Source organism: Rhinolophus ferrumequinum, chromosome 9 (genome assembly GCF_004115265.2).
Source record: "Rhinolophus ferrumequinum isolate MPI-CBG mRhiFer1 chromosome 9, mRhiFer1_v1.p, whole genome shotgun sequence".
In the NCBI taxonomy this organism is placed as follows: domain Eukaryota; kingdom Metazoa; phylum Chordata; class Mammalia; order Chiroptera; family Rhinolophidae; genus Rhinolophus; species Rhinolophus ferrumequinum.
In genome coordinates this window covers 55724723-55743540 of record NC_046292.1, presented here as the reverse complement: position 1 = coordinate 55743540, position 18818 = coordinate 55724723, and the positions used below count along the sequence as shown (strand labels likewise).

The following is an 18818-nucleotide window of genomic DNA, read 5'->3' as shown; positions in this document are numbered from 1 at the left end:
TGAACGATGAGTTTTCTCAGAAATTATACTAGTCTACAAAGTGTGGGCCTTCTTTTTGATAGCTTTTGAATTTCCATTTCCAGCCCTTTCATAAAGCCATGTAAATGAGAAAGATAGAAGGGAGACAAATTATTATTAAAACTTTACAAATAAAAATGTAGCTGTCTCAGTAGTAGCCTAAAATTTGAGCTGGTTTTTATTCCCCAAGGAATTATTCACTAATCTCCAGTTTCAAGGTTTCTCTCGAGGAGTATCTAAGCTTTTTTTTTTTTTAAATAACAAAACTAAATTCATCCAGTCATACAGGTAGGTGTAGCCTTTTTAAAAATGTGTTCACCATGAGAGATACATCATCAGTATTCTTTAAAATCCTGTGCTGTGTGTCTTACTTATGGCTAGCTGATGAATATACCAGGAATAAAATAATCAAGTGTAGAATGTAGCTTCAGATTGTGACCATATTTGCTTTCTGTGTCAGTCTTAGAACAATCAGAAAATCTTTTGGTCATCAAGAAATGAGGAATTATCTATATTGAGCAATTTGCACATTGTCTAGCAAGAACTTGGTTATAAATAACAGAAAACTTAAGAAAGGGAAGACATCATGTAGGAAGGAGTAGAAAAGTGATTACCATAATTTTAATTTATTTTTACAGTTCTCCAGAGATGTTTCCCTGACTTCTCTACTGAAAATGGCACTTTAACGGTAGGAAATAAGACAATGTTCGAAGATGGGAAGGGAAAGACAAGAAATGCTGTAGAACTCAGGGAAGCTGCAAAGTATGTCTGTTACATTTCTATTTTCAGTTTTGATGCATCCCATTTTGTACCTAAGACTAAAGCTTCCATTAGGTTAATGGTCATACAGGAAGAATTATATGTTATGAAGTATACGTGTCACTGTGGATTGGAGAACTTCATATGTGTTCATTAAGAAAAGCATCTAAAAGAGAAACCGGGAGAAATCAGAAAGAACAGTCATGTTTTTCAAAATAGTTAAATCTTTCATTATCAACAGGTATAGAAATGAGACATCAGGAAATGTACTGGCAGACCTGAAGATAATTCATTTTTGAATGAACATAATAAAAAATGTTTTTTAAAGCACCATTTTAAAAAAATGACTGAAATAATGAAACTGCCAGATGGTTTAAAGGGAAAGGGCCTTAAGAAAGGTAAAACAACCATGACAATGCTATTTCAGTACTGTATCAAATTTCTACATACTAAATACAATGAAGTGAATTTATTGTTTCCATTGGCTGTACACATCATGGTATTCCACATTATTGGGAAATGTAATTCCCTGGGTACACACAAACACACATACATGTGTGCACAATTAGAGTGTCAATGCATTGCTTGGTTGTTGAATTAAAAATGAAAATTAAAGATATTCTACAATTGTATTTTCCTTTCTTGGAAGACTTTAGCAGTCCAAATAGAATAGTGCAGTTCCTGCATATTTAGAACATAATAGCAACATGGATGGATTTCACAAATGTAAAGTTGTGTGAAAGAAATCACAAAATAATGCCAGTACAATTCCATTGATAAAAAAATTTCAAAACCAAACACCACTGAGTTAAATAACCCTGTGATGCATATAGAAGAGGTAAAACTAAAGAGAAAACTAGGAAATATTATTAACAGTCAGGATTGTGGTTCCTTTACGGGAAGGGAGTGGTGTTGTAATTGGGACACACGGGGAAAGGGATGACAATACTGTAGTTACATAAGGGCGTTCACTTTGATCATTCATCAAACTGGGCATTAATTATTTGTGCACTTTTCTGCGCGTGCCTCATGTGCCTTCCTGCTACAGAGCTGTCAGAGGATTAGGAAGGTGAATTAAAGATGATGTTCATTCTTTATTGATTTTGTACGTTAAAAGCTGATCTTAACATTTAAATTTGTTTCATATGGTGAGGTTTCTGCAATACTGAGGGCATGTCGTATACATTGGGAAAGGATCTGTACACCATTTTTGAAAGCCATGTTCTCTCTGTGTGTAGATATAGCCACCTTTGTAGGTTTACCAAAATGACATCTTGTGAATTGTTGTGGGTAGGAAAAGAGTAACTACTGATAAATGATTCTAAAAATATGCTTTCAACAGCAGCTTGCAAAATCCCTTTTATCATAGCAAGAAGATTTCTACTTAGTGGTAGTCAAAAAATAATTGATTTTTTTCTTTCTTTGAATTTAGTCATATCAATAAAATCCTTGATGCAAAGTCACTTGGAATGAGACTGTTTGAAGACTATGCAACAACTTGGTATTGGATTCTCATGTAAGTGAAAACATAGATGTTTTTCCCCAGTCCCATTCTGATTTTATCTTTATAGAACTCTTTTTTCAAATTCCCCATTTATATTCATGAATGAAAGGTTGACTCAGATCTCAGTTTCTGCCATTTCCTTTTTTCATATTGAGTGAAAATGGGGCAAAAATATTTGGAAATATGCCCAGTGTTAATATAAATTTGTGGGTGTAAATTTTAATTGTATTCATTAAATTACTAGTAAAAGTACTCTTATAAACATACTTGTATACTTCAAGTCATGTACAGTCAGCATCTATAGTATATTTGCTGCTCATCACATGTTACAGTGGATGCAGTGTTATTTCTCTAGTCTTGTTTTCTCATTTGTCCTTCCTTGACTTCTAAGGAATCATCCTTATTCTTTAACACATCCCATCCACATAATGTTTGTTACCATCATCATCAAAGGTCACTGTACTTAATGAGGAGCTAAAAAATATATATGTAAAAAGAGGAAATTTAAAATTTTCAGGCATAAGATTTACACTCTTAAAAGGTATGGAAAATGCAGTCATACTACTAGAGTGGGTAAAACTGTTTGATATATCTAAGCATGTCATTATTATCTGGTTCTTGTGTCACCTTCTTGTGTCTTAAAAGCATCTATTGTCCCCTAGTAATCAAAGAATAAAGTGAAAAAATTTTTAGGTACGTACAAGGCTATTTACAACCTAGCCGAACTTAATTTCCCAGATTCATCTCCACCCAGGATTTTTAATTAACCCTGTATTCTAAACACGTTAAATAGCATGGCCATCCCGAGTTTGTCAAACACATATGTTTTAGCACATTCTGTTCTCTTTCCTACCATTATTGTTCCTTGTGTCCTAGGCAACTTTATCTCATTACTTAAAATCAGCTTTCACGTCATTTATGAAGTCTTTCTTGACTTCTCCAGATAGAATTACTTTCCCCTCTGTGTTCTTCATACTCATTGTGTGTTTACATACCTATATACACACAACATATATGCCTGTCTTCTATATAACACCTACCATTTTGTTTTTTATTTGCCTGTCTCTTGCCCTCTGATAAACTATGAATTCTTTACATGGTAATTATGTCTAATTCATTTTTGTTTTCCTAACTACTATTATAGTTCTTGGAACATAGAAGACGCACAGAACATCTCGGTTCAAGGAACAATTATAAAAACACTAGGGGAACTAGACAGATATATTTACCTATAAGGTGCTTAATAAAGTCAAATTGTATTGTGTGTAAAATACTAGTGAGTAACTTTTACAGCTGTAAATCTAGATAGTTTTATGAGATTTTACTCATTTCGATACTTTGTCTTTAAACAATACAGTAATTATTGTCAGTGGATATCAAGATTTTAGGATATATCTCTAGAGTAGAGATTATAGTCTATACTTGATGGTAGTTAAACAGTTTTCCTATTGTTAGATCCAAATATCTCTAGATAATTTCCATGTTTCTTTTTTTGTTTGGTTTTTCCACTCTGCCTGTAAAGATATACATTATGATAGACTCTCTGGCCCACTTCTCTCTCTCACTGAAACCCTCTTCACCCAGCCACTACTCACACCAGTAGAACATAAATACCTCTCTTTATTTTCAACTTTTCTATTCTCATCTATTTAATGAATATAAAGCCAAAGACTGATATTATGTGACCTGGTTTATTCGGTTAGAATTTTTATGCAGGGATTTAAAATACACAGAATAAACAGCTATATTTCTTTTTTTCCCCCTCTGATCTTTTTGAATATTCCCTTTACGCTATGCCATGGAATAATCTTTCAACCATACTGAATATTTAAGCATTAAAGGATCTATGATTTTTAAAAGGAAATGGCTTCTGAAGTTAAAAGCATAGGTTCTGCAAGACTGGGACCTGAGAAGGGACTTTGATAGCATGTCATCTATCCAGTGACAGCAATTGTTAAGATTTTGGTTTTTAAAGATCACACGTAAAGACAATAAAGTCAGTAAATGTACCAGACCATATCTATTGCTATATTTGGAAACTTGCAGATAGCACCACCAGAAGAGTCAATTCTTAATAGAAGCATCAGCCATCAGCCAAATTTCCAGTCTTAATAGTTCTCTTTGATGAAATTATGTAGAAGAATCCAGTGTGACTTTAATCTGGGTATATTGGGGGAGGGGGGCAGAAGTATCTCTACTAGCTAGCTTATACGCCAAGAAGAAATTAAAACAGAATGAAAAGAGCCATGCTGTTGTTTGCTTGAAAAGTCATATGGCCCAGGAGATCCAGAAGCCTTATTATGGCTTCAAATAATGGCCTACAGATCACTTGGGACATGAAATAGACGTCTGATGATGTCAGACATCACAAATTATTAGAGATAATCAGGTCATAGTGATAATGACTTCAAACTCATGGATTCAGGAACTATGTGGAGCAGTTGTTTTTCTTATCTTTAGGTAATAAGACTGTTCCCTTACTGCTAAATGGTTATATTGTGTAAGGTTTCTATTAGTCATGAGATAGCTAGAACAGCGCAAATTCGTCATAGATACGTTTTACAATTTATCACTTAGTGGGTAGGTGTGAAGGGGTAAAAAACAGGACATGGCGACTGTAGCAGAGAGGCCAAAATTGTAGGTTGGAGGAACTGTGTTTTTCCTTGAACAAATGATTGAAATTGGATTTCAGTTTACCTAGGCACAAGGAGATGAGAAATATATACATTCCCTGATGGTCCTACTTTTTCATACAAAAGTTTTAACAGAAACTATTGTTTGTACTTTTTAACATTATAAGTGTTTCTGTAGCTAGGTAAAGTAAAATAATCTGAGAATTATTTTGAATAGAAAAAAAGTGTTGTCTTGCTGTTTTCATTATGTTATGTTTAGCACACGTGGCCCCGTGTTTGTGTTGTGTTTTGTTTCTCTAGGGGCCTGATAATCGCCATGCTCCTCAGTTGGATTTTTCTGATACTCCTGAGGTTCACAGCTGGATTCCTCTTCTGGGTCTTTATGTCGGGTGTGATCGGAGTTATAGGTTATGGTAGGTATCACCCCTCCGAACATCACCAAATATCAAAATAATCTGTTTATTTTCAGTTGCCATTATCAATTTACCAGAAAGCATTTTCTTGCAGTGAATTTAATTATTCTTTGCTCCCCTCAAAAATAGTTAAATTGAGAAAAATGATTTAATTTTGCACATGCTGTCTCTCTAACTCTTTTTCTTCTTTATTTTGAAAAAAAAAAAGTGCTTTTAAAATGTGCTATTCTTTTTTGTTACCAGCTTTTGGTTTTATGTCTCATGAGTATTAAGAAGGAAGTTAAAAGAATCCCTTTTAGGTTAATGAAAAAACATTTCAGACAACTTCTTTTATTCCTTTAACTTTTCTATCTGCTCAAAGGCCAGGCCTGCATAGTTACAGAAGTGCGATCCATTTTTCTCTTTCGGTTTAATACCTTTTATCCAGGTACTGTCACACACTTTAATAATTGGCCAGTACTCCATAATGAGGCATCACCCTCTAGAGGCAAGGATTTGGAATTACACTCATCGGATGGAGAGTTAACTTTATTTCAAGGTTGAAATCTAACCGCTAACGCAATCCCCCAAAAGTGGTACAAGTACAATGTGAACACTAAAAAAGGAACTAAAATCTCTCCCAAGGAACAGTGTAGTACTTGTGTCAGCTTCCTTTCAGTCTTCTTAAAAAATGCATGAGCCAATATATGAAAATTTGAGAGGTTTCTATTCAAAAGAATGATTTCCCCTACAACATCATTTGGATTCACAATGCAGTTTATAGTACCAGACACCCAAAATAGCAATTGCCTGTTTCTGTCACTCAAAGAAGAAGCGCTGTACACGTACAGTGTAGCAATACAGTTGAATCCCCAGGCTGTCTAGTTAGCCTGAGTTCTGATCCCAGCACTATAATGTATAACGGGAACTTTGGAAAATTTCTTAATGATTATAAGAGCCAGTTTCCTTATCCATAACATGATCATAATGATGTATGTATCTTTGTCTCACAAGATTGTGAGAATTCTTTGAGACACTAAATATAAAAAGCTCTTAGAATAGTGCCTGGAACACAGTAAACACTCAATATGTGTTGGGTTACTGTTACTGTCCTTATTGTCCTCAGTGAGTTTCTACAATGGTTCAGGTCTCTCCAGGTGCTCCTTATCCGTTCTTCTGTGCAGCTGCCCACGGAGAGGTGGGTCAGTCTGGTGGAAGAACACAGAACTGTTGTCCCTTAATCAGAAACTCCCAAGAAAACTTTTTGTTTAAAAGCCTTTTTTTGCATGTTTTTGCTTGGAGCTCAAAATAACCTCTGTTCTTTGCCAGCGTAGACTCTGAGCATGTGATTCAATCACTCTTTTATTATCATCAAGAAGGGAAGGGTAGTAAAGACTGTTATTGATTTCACTGACTTGTCTTAAGGAGCAAGAAAAATCTGAGATTGGCTATAGTCCAACTTTGACAATGACAGAAGCGAGAAAGATGGTCAATATATAAAAACGTGCAGGTAAAACAACCAATTTTAGCTCCCTATTGATGCCATAGGTTGTGCTAACCCAACAATTAATGGTGTGGAAGTAAGCTTGAAGCTATTCCTTGGGTGGGGAAAGGTCCATCTAGATTGGGAAGTGTAAGTAAATAAGACTCTCTGTAACTGACATCTGCTACTATCTTGGAAAATTGACTTTTTATATACCATGGGAAATCAACCATTTCCTACTGACAGCAGCCTAGGGCAAAGAACAGTGTAGATGTGTCATACTGACCAGAGAAAAGGCCAGGCTATTTGTGGTCAAGTGCCTATGAATAGCAGTGGAACAATTCGCATTGACTGGAACAAGTTAAGAGTTACACAGAAGAGGCTGTGTAACACCTTGATCACAAGCACTGATTTAGAGATTAAAAAGGCACAATTCCAGATTCATCACATATTAACCGTGTGATCTACAAGTACATAGTCTCTCTAATTCATTGTTCCCTTAACTGTATAATAGGAATGTGTATTATATAAAATAATGTGCATAAAGTACTTAGAAAGCTGCCTAGCACATAATAATTGTTCAGTAAATAATATCTGTTGTTTCTGTTATGCAGGAATATTATTGAGGAAGGGATCATACCTTAAAAAAAAAAAACGTTAAGGAGAAAGAGAAAGCAATAGAAAAAGAAATAGGAAAACACTGCTGAGACTTTCACATCCACAATTATGAAGGAACTAAATAGTCTGAAGTTCCCTCTTTCTATGAAATAATGGCATAAAAATTGTACTGTATTGTTTTATATAATGTATTGTTTTGATCAGTTTACAGAAAATAAAGGAAATCTCCCCAAAGTGAAAAAAAAATTAAACCCATGAGCTAAAAAAGTGGGGAACCAAGTAGGAAATTCATGTGAAAATATAGGTAGACCATACCAGTGCTACCATCAGGAGACTTAGACCAGAACCAGCAGCAGAGTAGGGGATCAGACCTAAAAGTAAGCCTGGGATCCTGGAAAACATCTAAAGTGACCCCAGTTTTGTAATACCCTTTGGCTGCCAACAGAAACAAAAATAAATCCCTTCTCAGTGAAAGTATGTTCAATTTAGATTACCAATTCTCACAGATTAAGATGAACAAAGTATGAGGCACAATCAAAGATTACCAAACATGCAAGAAAATGGTCTTTTGTAAGAAAAGAAAAAACTATTAATATCAGATTGAGGTCTCCAAGAAATTAGATATGGGAATTAGTAGATATAAAACATGAGATAACCATGTATAAAATGTTTAAGAATTAAGGGTAAAATTTTACAAAAAATAAGAAATCATCAAAAATATCCAGGCATACATGCAGATGAACCAAATTGAACTTTTCAAAATAAATTGTCAATTAAAAATTAAATTAATAAGTTAAATAGCAAAATAGAAAATTAATGAACTGAAAGGTGAATTTTAATTACCCAAAATACAGCAGAATGTGACAAGGGGGTGAAAAATGATCATGTGGTTAACAGAGACAGAAAATCGCTCAAGTAGGGCCTAACGTATATCAATTATATTTGAAAGTTATTGGATGAGAACTGATGAAAGATAGGAATCCATAGATATAGGAAGCTCTAATTATACCAAGGAGAGTAAAGAAGAGACATTCATATCTAGTCATACATTTTCTTATTCATCATTCAGCAAATATCATTTGAGTAGTTACAGTGTACAGGCACTATTTTAGGCTTTTGAGATAAAACAGTAAACAGACAAAGGTTCTTGCTATCTTGATACTTACAGCCTAAACAAATTATCTATTAGAAGGTGATATTTGCCATGGGAAACATAAAAAGTAAAATAGGTAAAGGGGGATTGAGAGCATATGGTGGGGCAAGGAGTACAAATAGCAATATTAGTAGGATAGGACTTTTTAAGAAGGAGGCAATGTACTTAGCCATTGGAGAGAAGGAGAGAGTTCCAGACAGTGAGTACAGCTAAAGCAAAGGCCCAAAGGTAGGAGTATGTTGAAGAAATGGCAAGAAGGCTGTTATGGATGGTTGTACTGATTAAAGGGGAGAATAGTGGGAGATGAGGTAATAGAATTTCTGGAAGACCAGATGTTTATAGATTATTGTAAGATCTTACCTTTCGCTCTGAGTGAAATGGGGAGGCACTGTAGGGTTTTGAGCAGAGAAGGAATATGACGTGATGATCATTCTAGTCCCTAAGCTAAGAAGAGACTCTAGTGACGCAAGAGAAGAAACAAGACCAGTGAGGAGGCTATTGCAGTAATCCATGTGCCAAATTAACGAAGTTCAGATCAAGGTAATAGCAATGAGGATGGGCATATACGTTTTCAATGTAGAACCAACTGAATTTCCTGATGGACTGAATGCAGCTTATGAGAGAAAGTGAGGAGTCAAGAATGACTTCAAAGGTTTCAACTGGAGCAACTGGAGAGCTAGACTTTCTATCAACTGAGATAGGGAAGGTTTGAGTGTAGCAAGGTCGGTGTAGAAAGGGGATTGATCAGAAGTTCAATTTTGAACATGAGGAGTTTGAGATGTTTATTAGGCAACATCTTGAGTGGAGTTATCGAGCAGGCGGTTGGATATACAGTCTGGAATTAGAGAGAGAGAGAGATTAAGAGGTTGAGAGAGAAAGAAAGGGAGGGAGAGAGAGAGAGAGCATAGAGAAATATATTTGTGAGTCAGGAGCACTAGAGCTATAAGACTAGCTGAGGTCACCAACAAAATAAGTGTAGATAGAGATGTGGACCAAGGACTGAACTCTGAGGCCCTCTAATATTAAACAGTCAGGTAGAGAAGAAAGGACCAGCAATGATAAATGAGGAGAAATAGTTTTTTTGGAAAGCCAAAAGCAAGTGATGTTTTGAAGCTGTGTGAAAAAAGAAGGGTGTGATCAACCATGTCAAATGGGGCGGATAGGTCAAGAAAGATGAGAATTGAGAATTGGCCTTGGATTTAGAAATGCACAAAGATCCTTGGTGATCTAATAAGAGAAGTTTTGGTAAAAATAATGAGAAAGCTGTTTAGAGTGAACTGGAAGAGAATTGGAGGAGAGGAATTATAGACAGAAAATATTGGTGACTGTTTTGGAGAATTAGCTTGCAATGGGGAACAAAAAAGTAGACTGTAGATGCGGGAAGAGGGTCAAAAGTAGATTTTCTTTTGTTTTATTCTTTAAGATGGGAGAAAGAACAACATATTTATTTATTGTTTGGAATGATCCACTAGAGTACAAGATATTAAAGATGTAGGAGAAATAAATTGTTGTGAAACTTCAGAATACCAAAGACCAAAAGATCTTAACAACAGGAGAGAAAAGACAGATCACAAACAAAGGAACAATTAGGCTGAAGCAGACTTTTTTTAATAGCAGCAAAAGAAGTGAAATAATACTTCAATGAGCTAAGAAAAAATATCCTACAGCGGTACACCCAGCAAAACTATCTTTCAAGAATGAGAGTAATATAAGAATATTTTCAGATAAGTAAAAACTAGAGTTTACACATAGACATATACTAAAGGAACTCCTAAAGGATGTATTTCAAGAAGAAGGAAAATTATTCCACAAAATAATATGAGATGAAAGAAAGAATGGTGAGCAAAGAAAATGAATTGGTAAATGTGTAGGTAAATCTAAATAAACTTTGTATAAAATAATAATAATATCCAAATTTTCGAGGTCTAAATGTATGTAAAATACTGAGCAATAAAAGTGGGGTGATTATTGAGTGATCTACGGTCCTTATATTTTCCTGTTTAAGATATTGACCTTAAATTTGGTTATTAAGTACACATAACAAATTTTCAAGAGTAATCTACTCTAAAAATGGAGTAGATACCTCCAAACCAGTATAGGGGGAAAATAGAATATAAATAAAACAAAAACTGACCAATTTTTGAAAGACAAAAATTGGAAGAAAAGAAGTGTAGACACAAAGTGGAACAGGAAAAGCAAAAAGTAAGTAGGTTGAAACAAAAATAAATATAGCAATACATTAAATATAAATGTATCAAACTCACCAATTAAAATACAGAGATTGTCAGACCAGATTAAACTATATACATACAAATTGGAGCTGTATGTTATTTACAAAAGATACACAACACATAAGGAAATTAAAAGTATGAAAATGAAGACATGGATAAAAATATACTAGCAATCATTAACAAATAGAAACCTGCAGTAACAATAATAATATCAGACAAAAGGATTTTAGAATAAAATGCATTATTAAGGATAAAAAAGATTCACATCACTAAAAAGATATACCAAATCGAAACACATATACATCTAACAAAATAGCTTAAACATTTATAGAACTACAAGGATAAATAAACCAACACATAATAAATCTGTATGAAATATAAATCTCCCTTGGAAGGAGATTTCAACACATCTTTCTGTTAAAATAAGACAATAAAAAGCACAAAATTCAGAATAATTGTTCTTTGGAAGAGAGAAAGGCAGGAAGGTATGATAAGATGAACATAGCAGGTACGTAGAAGAAAAAATTTTAATTTGCATAACTAGAGCAAAATTGAGATGATAAAATCTTAAGATAGGTGATGCATTCATATGTGTTCATTTTACTATATGCTTTAAAATCTACATCTGTATTACATATAATTTTGTATATATCAAATATTCCATAAAGAATTTTTTAAAGGAAAATTTCATAATACAATGGGAAAGCAATGCCTGAAAGAAAAAGATTTGTCATATCTCTTTGGGTAACAAATGTCCTTTCTAGTCTAGTCTTGTCTTTCTCTCTCCATGGTCTCACCCTCTCACCTTGTATCTACAAAAAAACTGTTAGTTTACAGTTAGAGTTTTAAAAAGCTCTTCTCTTCATTATTGCTAGAACATTTCCAATGCACCTAATCCAGACCTATTGGTCATTAAAATAAATAAACCTCTTAACTCTGTTTTTTACTCCCACTTTATCTAGACAATGTAAAAAGTCATTGTACAGTCTGTAATACAGAGTTTTGGAGAAAATACAGTTTGTCCATATTTGCCTTGTCTGGACACAAACTTTGATAAGAATATGCTTTAGGTAATTCCACCAAGTCATGACTTCACCATCAAAATTTTTTTAAATGGCTTTTTTTCAATTTAAATGATTTTTTTTAATTTGTTAAGTTGATTATATATTCATGTGCTTCAAATTTCAAAAGGTATGAAATTTATACAGTGAAAATTTTCCTTCTCATTCTATTCCTTAGTCACTAAATTCTCCTCCCTGCAAGCAAAAAATATATATTTCTCTGTATCCTTCCAGAGATACTTTATGTGTGTACAAGAAAATATATATAAAGATTGTTTGTATTATATGAATTGCAGCATACTTTTTATGTCATTTTGTACCTTGCTCTTTTCACTTAAAAAATATCATAGAAATCATTTAATATCACTAACAGTCGTTTCCCCTTTATATGGAAATATAGTATTCCACTCTGCAAATATACCATAATATATTTAACCACTCCCTATTGATGTACATTAAGGTTGTTTCTAGTCAAAAGGACATTTAAAGCCAGATGTTGCCATAGTCATCCAGGTAAACAGTGAAAGGATTTTTATTGAATACAGTAGCACATTTAGACTATTAGATCAACATAAAATATTTACTATGTAAATATGAATCTTGCCTTTATAGAAATGACCATGCTGATCAAATTCATGTAGATATGTATGGTAAGCATATAGCTTATGTTTCGGGAAAATAACGTTTTATACGAGTCTGTTTTTCTTTCCTTTTCAAGGAATATGGCACTGTTACAAGGAATACAACAGTCTTCGGGGACACCAAAATTCTCACTTGACTATATATGACATCGGGATTCAGACTGATATAAGCATGTACTTGCAACTAAGACAAACATGGTTGACATTTAGTGAGTGGATTTTAAAAACTTGTTTTGTTAAAATAGTAATAATGAGAAAGCATCATTTTGTCTAAAAGAAAGCTTGGGTTGATATAATCTATTAAATACACTCATTGCTAATGGCATTAAAGTAAATGTGTTTATAATCCTACGAACTACCATAAATGGAAAGTCACTGAATGGAATTTATTATATAATCTAAGAAAATATTATTTTACAATGATTTCAAGCTTTTCGCCTTCAACTCAAAATGTTTTGGATGTGGATGTTTATAGCCATTAACTTGATATCCAAGAAAGGTGTTTTAAAGGGGGAAAAATGCTTGATTTTTTTCAAACTTGATTTTTTTTAAAAAAGAGAAAAATAAGAAACTATTTTTCTATAACAGGAATTTTAAACTCTTTATTATAGGAATTGGAATAATACGAGTAACTAAAACTAAATTTACATTTTGAAGTGTTTATTCAGATTATCGAATTAGTTAAGGGTAATATTAACAAAATTTTTAAAGCAAGATGATTTTAGAGATCACTTTAATCCTATATTCCTAGAATAAGATTTTATTAGGTTGGTGCAAAAGTAATTGCAGTTTAAAAGGTTAAAAATAATTGCAAAAATCACAATTACTTTTGCACCAACCTAATATTATAATATTCCTTCCACTTTGTAGAGATTCATATTCTTTAGTCAAGATTTTTTAAATGATCTCTAATTATCTGTTGCTTTAAAAGAAAATTCATCTTCATATTATTGAAGTTCAAGAGCCAGGCAAGACAAGTTCAAGGACACCTGGTAAAGAAACCCAGAGAGAGAGAGAGAGAGAGAGCCTGGGGGGCGGGCAATATCTTGTGAGGTGTCTTGATTCCAGGTATGGGTCCCAGACCCATACATTTGAAAACTGATTTTGCCACTTCACCCAAAAGTCTTTAGGCTTCCAAGGACAAGCTCACATTATGTCATCACCGTGCCATTTTATTTGTTTACACTATTAAGGCACTCTCCCTGACCAGAATGCAGACATATCCCATCTAGGATACTGCTCTCCCGGGATCTAGGCGTATGGGGAACAAGATTACCAATGAGAAGCTCTTTTAGCAGAAGGCCTCAGGTAGTCTGCAGAGATGTTTTCTTCAGACTCCTACTAAGCTTGATGACCTAGACCTGCTGCACAGAAGCCCCCACCAGATTCCTTTATCTGCCAAATTTAGTTGTTTCTTTTCCTTGGGTAGTGCAGGATCAAAATTTCAAATCCTTGCTCTTTGATTTCCCATTTCTAGCTTTCATCAGACTAGTTCACATAACAAACACATTATTTTTTCAAATATATTGTGGAAGAATTGTTTCATTTATAGCCATTTCCTTTTAACTATAAAAATCAGACACCTTGGGACTTGCATCCTCATCTAATGACTTTTCCTGAATTTGAGTGATTTCTTATATCCTCAGCAATCCACATACTGATAGCTATCTTTTCTAGATGACAAATCTCATACATTATGCATCGACACCTCTAGTTTTACTCTCAGATAGATCTTAGTTACAGGTTCTGTGGTCTTCCCACTGCTATCTGTCTCTTAAGGACCTTCAACACAAAAATCATTAAGGTGGTCAGAATCCTTCACTGGAAAATTAAGGGATGTTCTTTGAGGAAAACACAGGGCTTGCTTTTATTTTCAAGTCTAGCAATACTAATTTTTCCTCAAATGAGCCTCAGCTTTCACAAACCATTTATCAGAGATTAATTGATCACTTGCCCTGTATTTGGACAAACTTCAAGTCACCGAAGTGCATATATGTGAAATTACACCCATTGACAGAAACACTGAAAATAAGCAGATTTATACATTTTTATGAACCTTGGATTGTGTTAGGAGACCGTTCTAGTCTCACTTGTGCTATTAATTATCCCAGTCTCCTCCTTCGTCAAGTTATAGTTATACCAGCTTCTCTATAGGATCTTAAAAATATGTTTCTATTGTTTGCTCTTATTCAAACACAAGGAAGGAATGTAATATATAAATTCAAAAGACAGTTAAATTTCTCTAGTATGACCATTTTGAATATGTGATTTTGTAAAGGTAGAAGTGTAATATGCAGTGTTCTTATCAATGCAGTTTTAGAATATGAAGTGATTCTGGTATGTCTCATATTCTTAGGTTTGTCCAAAGAAGATCATGATTTCAGTTTAATATGCATAGACTCCACAATTTGGGGCTCGATTTCATGTTTTAAGAGAATCAAATTTGCATGAAAACATAAATACATAGTTTAACTTTAAAAAGATGTAGCAGGGAAATGATACATTACTAAGATCCTCCCCCATCTCTGGGTTAGTTGATTTCTACTTACTTGTAAATATTAAATGATATGTGATGTAACATCAGAATCTTAGTGGTATAACAATAGAATGGAAGTATTCATACATCAGCACAATAACTAGGAAGAATGTTATAGAATGGAGTCTTTCACAGGTGGAAATTTAATTAACTTTCCATTAAGTTTCTTTTGTAATTTCAGATTGTTATTAGTAGTGATATATTTCCTTAATTTTAAGATCTACACCTTTTCACTTTTTAACATCTCTGAAGTCAGGATGCATCTTATTGTCAATAAACAGACATTTAATGAAGGATTTCTTTACTTTTTCTAAAAATATATTATTAAATTAAAGATGTGTTTTAGAATTGAGGAAATATAGTAATTAGGACTGTTTGGCTTCTAGTAAAAAGAAACTAACTCAAACTAGCTGAAAAGAAAAGAAAATTGTAACAAGCTGGGGCCCCGGCAGAGGCATTTTTATAAGAATGTAGAAGTGTCTCACCACACTCAAAAACAAAACAGAAATGTAGCTGGACTTTCAAGTATACCTAGATCCAAGAAACAAACTAAAACGAACTCAAGATTTCCTCTCTTTGCTCTCTTTCTTTATATACATACATTTTATTCCTTCTTTGCAGATTTACTTACTTGGCATATAGTTTTGACACAATTCATTAAGTTTGTGTAACTTATTTCAAGAGGCTTAAAACTTCAACTCAAAACTGCCCTAGGCTCCCTTAGTTCTAATTCTGAGAGTTTTATTAGACAACTTGGGTTAGGTTTGCACTCTGATACCATCAAAAATGGTGGCCATGATGGTGGTGTCACAGAATAAAAATGTGGCAGCTAAGAGCCTGCTCTGTAACCCAGCAAGGCCAATTAATGAAGAGGCGTTGTGAGGAGGACAGACAAAAATAGGGTGGACAAATTGTTTCTTCTGTAACGATTCTCTTACTCAATGCAAAAGTGAAGCATTTAAGAGCTGCCTACAGCAGCCCTTCCTTCTTTCCTTCCATACCTGTTTTCTCATTTCTACAAATGGTGTGAAATATTTCCGTAGATAAAGCCTGCCCAGTTCAGTGGTTCAAACTGTAGCTAAAGTTTTTTGTCTAGATTTCTTGGAAGTTTTGAAAATGAATTTCTAAGGCTGGCATTTTTGGAATGGTGTATCACTGAAACTATGACGTGTCAGCCTTGGCAAAAATAATCATGAAGTTCAGTTTTAACTTCTGCAGAGAAAGCTTGGTTTTGGGATTGATTTGTATCACACACTAATTTTTTTTTTTTTCCTGTTTAAAGTGATCATCCTCTGCATCCTTGAAGCGCTTGTCATCCTAACGCTGATCTTCCTTAGGAACCGAATCCGCATCTCCATTGCCCTGCTGAAGGAAGGGAGCAAGTAAGGCCTTGATGGAGAAACTGACACAGGGTATACCAGTCAGGGCAGCCAGTCACTGCCTATTGTGCAGATGCCCCAGACGATTTTCCCTTTAAGAAGACTTGTTAAAAAATCTGTTTTCCACTCAAGAAGATTTATTCAAATTCAGACTTGCCACTTATTAGAAAGGTCATGATAACCTGTCCTTCAGTATCCCCAAAACCTCGATTAGCATAGGGTACAAGAAGGCTAAAACCTGTCTAGTCTATGTAGTAGGACTTTTTAAAACACCAAATCTATGTTAGGAGAATAACGTATATAAAACAAGTGATAAAGTGCTACATAAAATTTAGATATATTACATGTATTAATTCCATACTGAGTCATATGTTAATATTAATGGTTGAGATCATTTGCAGAACTTTAAATCCCCATAATTCTATAAAGTCAATCAAATACTATTACCATTTCTGTATGAATGTCAAAATTTGCCAATAGACAGAATAATTGATCCAGCAGCAGCAGATTGTACATTTTGTATCTCCAGCTCTAAATTCAGAAAAACTTTATACCCAGAGCCATTTTTATTTAAAAATGCCACAAAATAAATGTTGAATTTTTCATAAAATTCATGCTGGGGGATAGTAACACCTGCAGTTTCCAAACTATTCCGAAAGGTCACTTGAGGATAATACTTGAAACTTTTGAATAATGCATGGAAGAAACAAGGAAAGCATTATTCGATATAAAGCCAGCAGACGACACTCTCTATTTAGAATAAGGGAAACTGAGTTGTTAATAACCAAGGACCAAATTATTTTAAATAGTCTTTAAGAATTATTTTAACAAAATTTTCATCTATAATAAAATAGTGCTACTTGAGTCCCATGGTTTAAATAGTTAACAAGCAGTTTGTTAGATTAAACTCTTTCTCCTTCCCACCATAGCTAAAACGCTATCATTAGCCACTGAAAATGACTGATTTGCTGGATTTTTAAAAATAATGTGATATTGTGCAATTCATTGTAATTGCCCCACTGTTACGCTTCTAAATGTGTATATGAGTGTGTGTGTGTGTGTGTGTGTGTGTGTGTTAAAAGACCAATACAATTGTGACAGGTTGATAGTTTGCTCAAGGGAAAATGAAAGTGGAGTGAGAATACAGTATAAACATAAGAATGCTCAATAAAACACTTACCAGCAGTGTCTGAAGAAAGGGGGAAACAGCATAGCTCAAACAGTGAAATAAAGACGGTAGTAAATGCAAAAGGAATCTAAGATGCACCAATGCACATCTCAGGAGTGGAAATAATTTCATCATAGTTCTCAGCGGCTATATTAAACAGTATTGGATTCAATCCAGCGTCACATGCTAAAAAGATCATTCAAAGGTAGTTAGGAACAGGGCAACTAGGATGGCAGACATTTCCAAACCGTCTTATAAGGAAATATCAAACAAATGATCATCCTAGAGAATAAAAGACTATGGAGTTACTTGAAGGGTTGCTGTGTTGAAAAGGTGGTCATTTCTTCTCCAGAAGGTAGTGGATGTGAGTTACAGGCAGGCAGATAAGGAAGAATTTTCTAATACATTGATTGTTAAGAAATAGAATAAGATGTGTCATGTATAAGTAAGTTCCTTACATTCAACGTGGTCACCAGAAACTTATGAATATAGTTTGAGGCTAGTACAGAAGGGATTCCTGAGTTAGGGAGGGATTCTCACATTTGATTAGATGATCTTCATGGTCCTCTCCAATTTTAAAAGTCTAAGAATCTAAACAAAAAGAATAAATATTATGATTATAATGTATCAAATCTTAATGAGTCAGACAGAAATAAGCAAAGAGGAGAGAGTTTGGAGAACTTTAGGCAGGAATCAAACATGAACATTGAAATAATGTCTCCAACTTATAATCAATCAATCAATAAAATTTTAAAAACCAACTAAGAATTTGCCAGTTTTGGCGGTAAGAAAAGATGAAATAGGACCAATTGTGACAACATGGATGGATCTTGAGATTATAATACTAAGCGAAATAAGTCAAAAAAAGCAGAGAACCGTATGATTTCACTGATATGTGGTATATAAACTAAAAACAGCAAAAGAACAAGACAAACAATTGAGAAACAAAAACTCATAAACACAATAGTGTAGTGGTTAGCAGAGGGTAAGAGGGGTGGGAGGTGGGAGATGAGGGTAAGGGGGATCAAATATATGGTGATGGAAGGAGAACTGACTCTGGCTGGTGAACACACAATGTAATTTATAGATGATGTGATACAGAATTGTACACCTGAAATCTATGTAACTTTACCAACAATTGTCACCCCAATAAACTTTAATTAAAAACAAAGAATATGCCAGCATGATCAGCAAAAGAGATTCAATGGTTATTACCACTGTTCTTAGAACTAATTCAGTCTA

The 18818-nt window shown here is 34.0% G+C and overlaps 1 protein-coding gene across 2 annotated transcripts in view; it reads left to right on the top strand.

The window, feature by feature from the left end:
• The window catches only part of SLC44A5 (solute carrier family 44 member 5), a 318753-nt gene that overhangs the window by 278142 nt on the left and 21793 nt on the right, over positions 1-18818 (top strand). For both annotated transcript variants that reach the window (XM_033115958.1, XM_033115957.1), the window contains exons 8-12: positions 657-780; positions 2210-2293; positions 5215-5327; positions 12571-12702; positions 16312-16411. In XM_033115958.1, coding sequence (XP_032971849.1) covers positions 657-780; positions 2210-2293; positions 5215-5327; positions 12571-12702; positions 16312-16411 — 553 coding nt within the window. The remainder of the gene's footprint in view (positions 1-656; positions 781-2209; positions 2294-5214; positions 5328-12570; positions 12703-16311; positions 16412-18818) is intronic.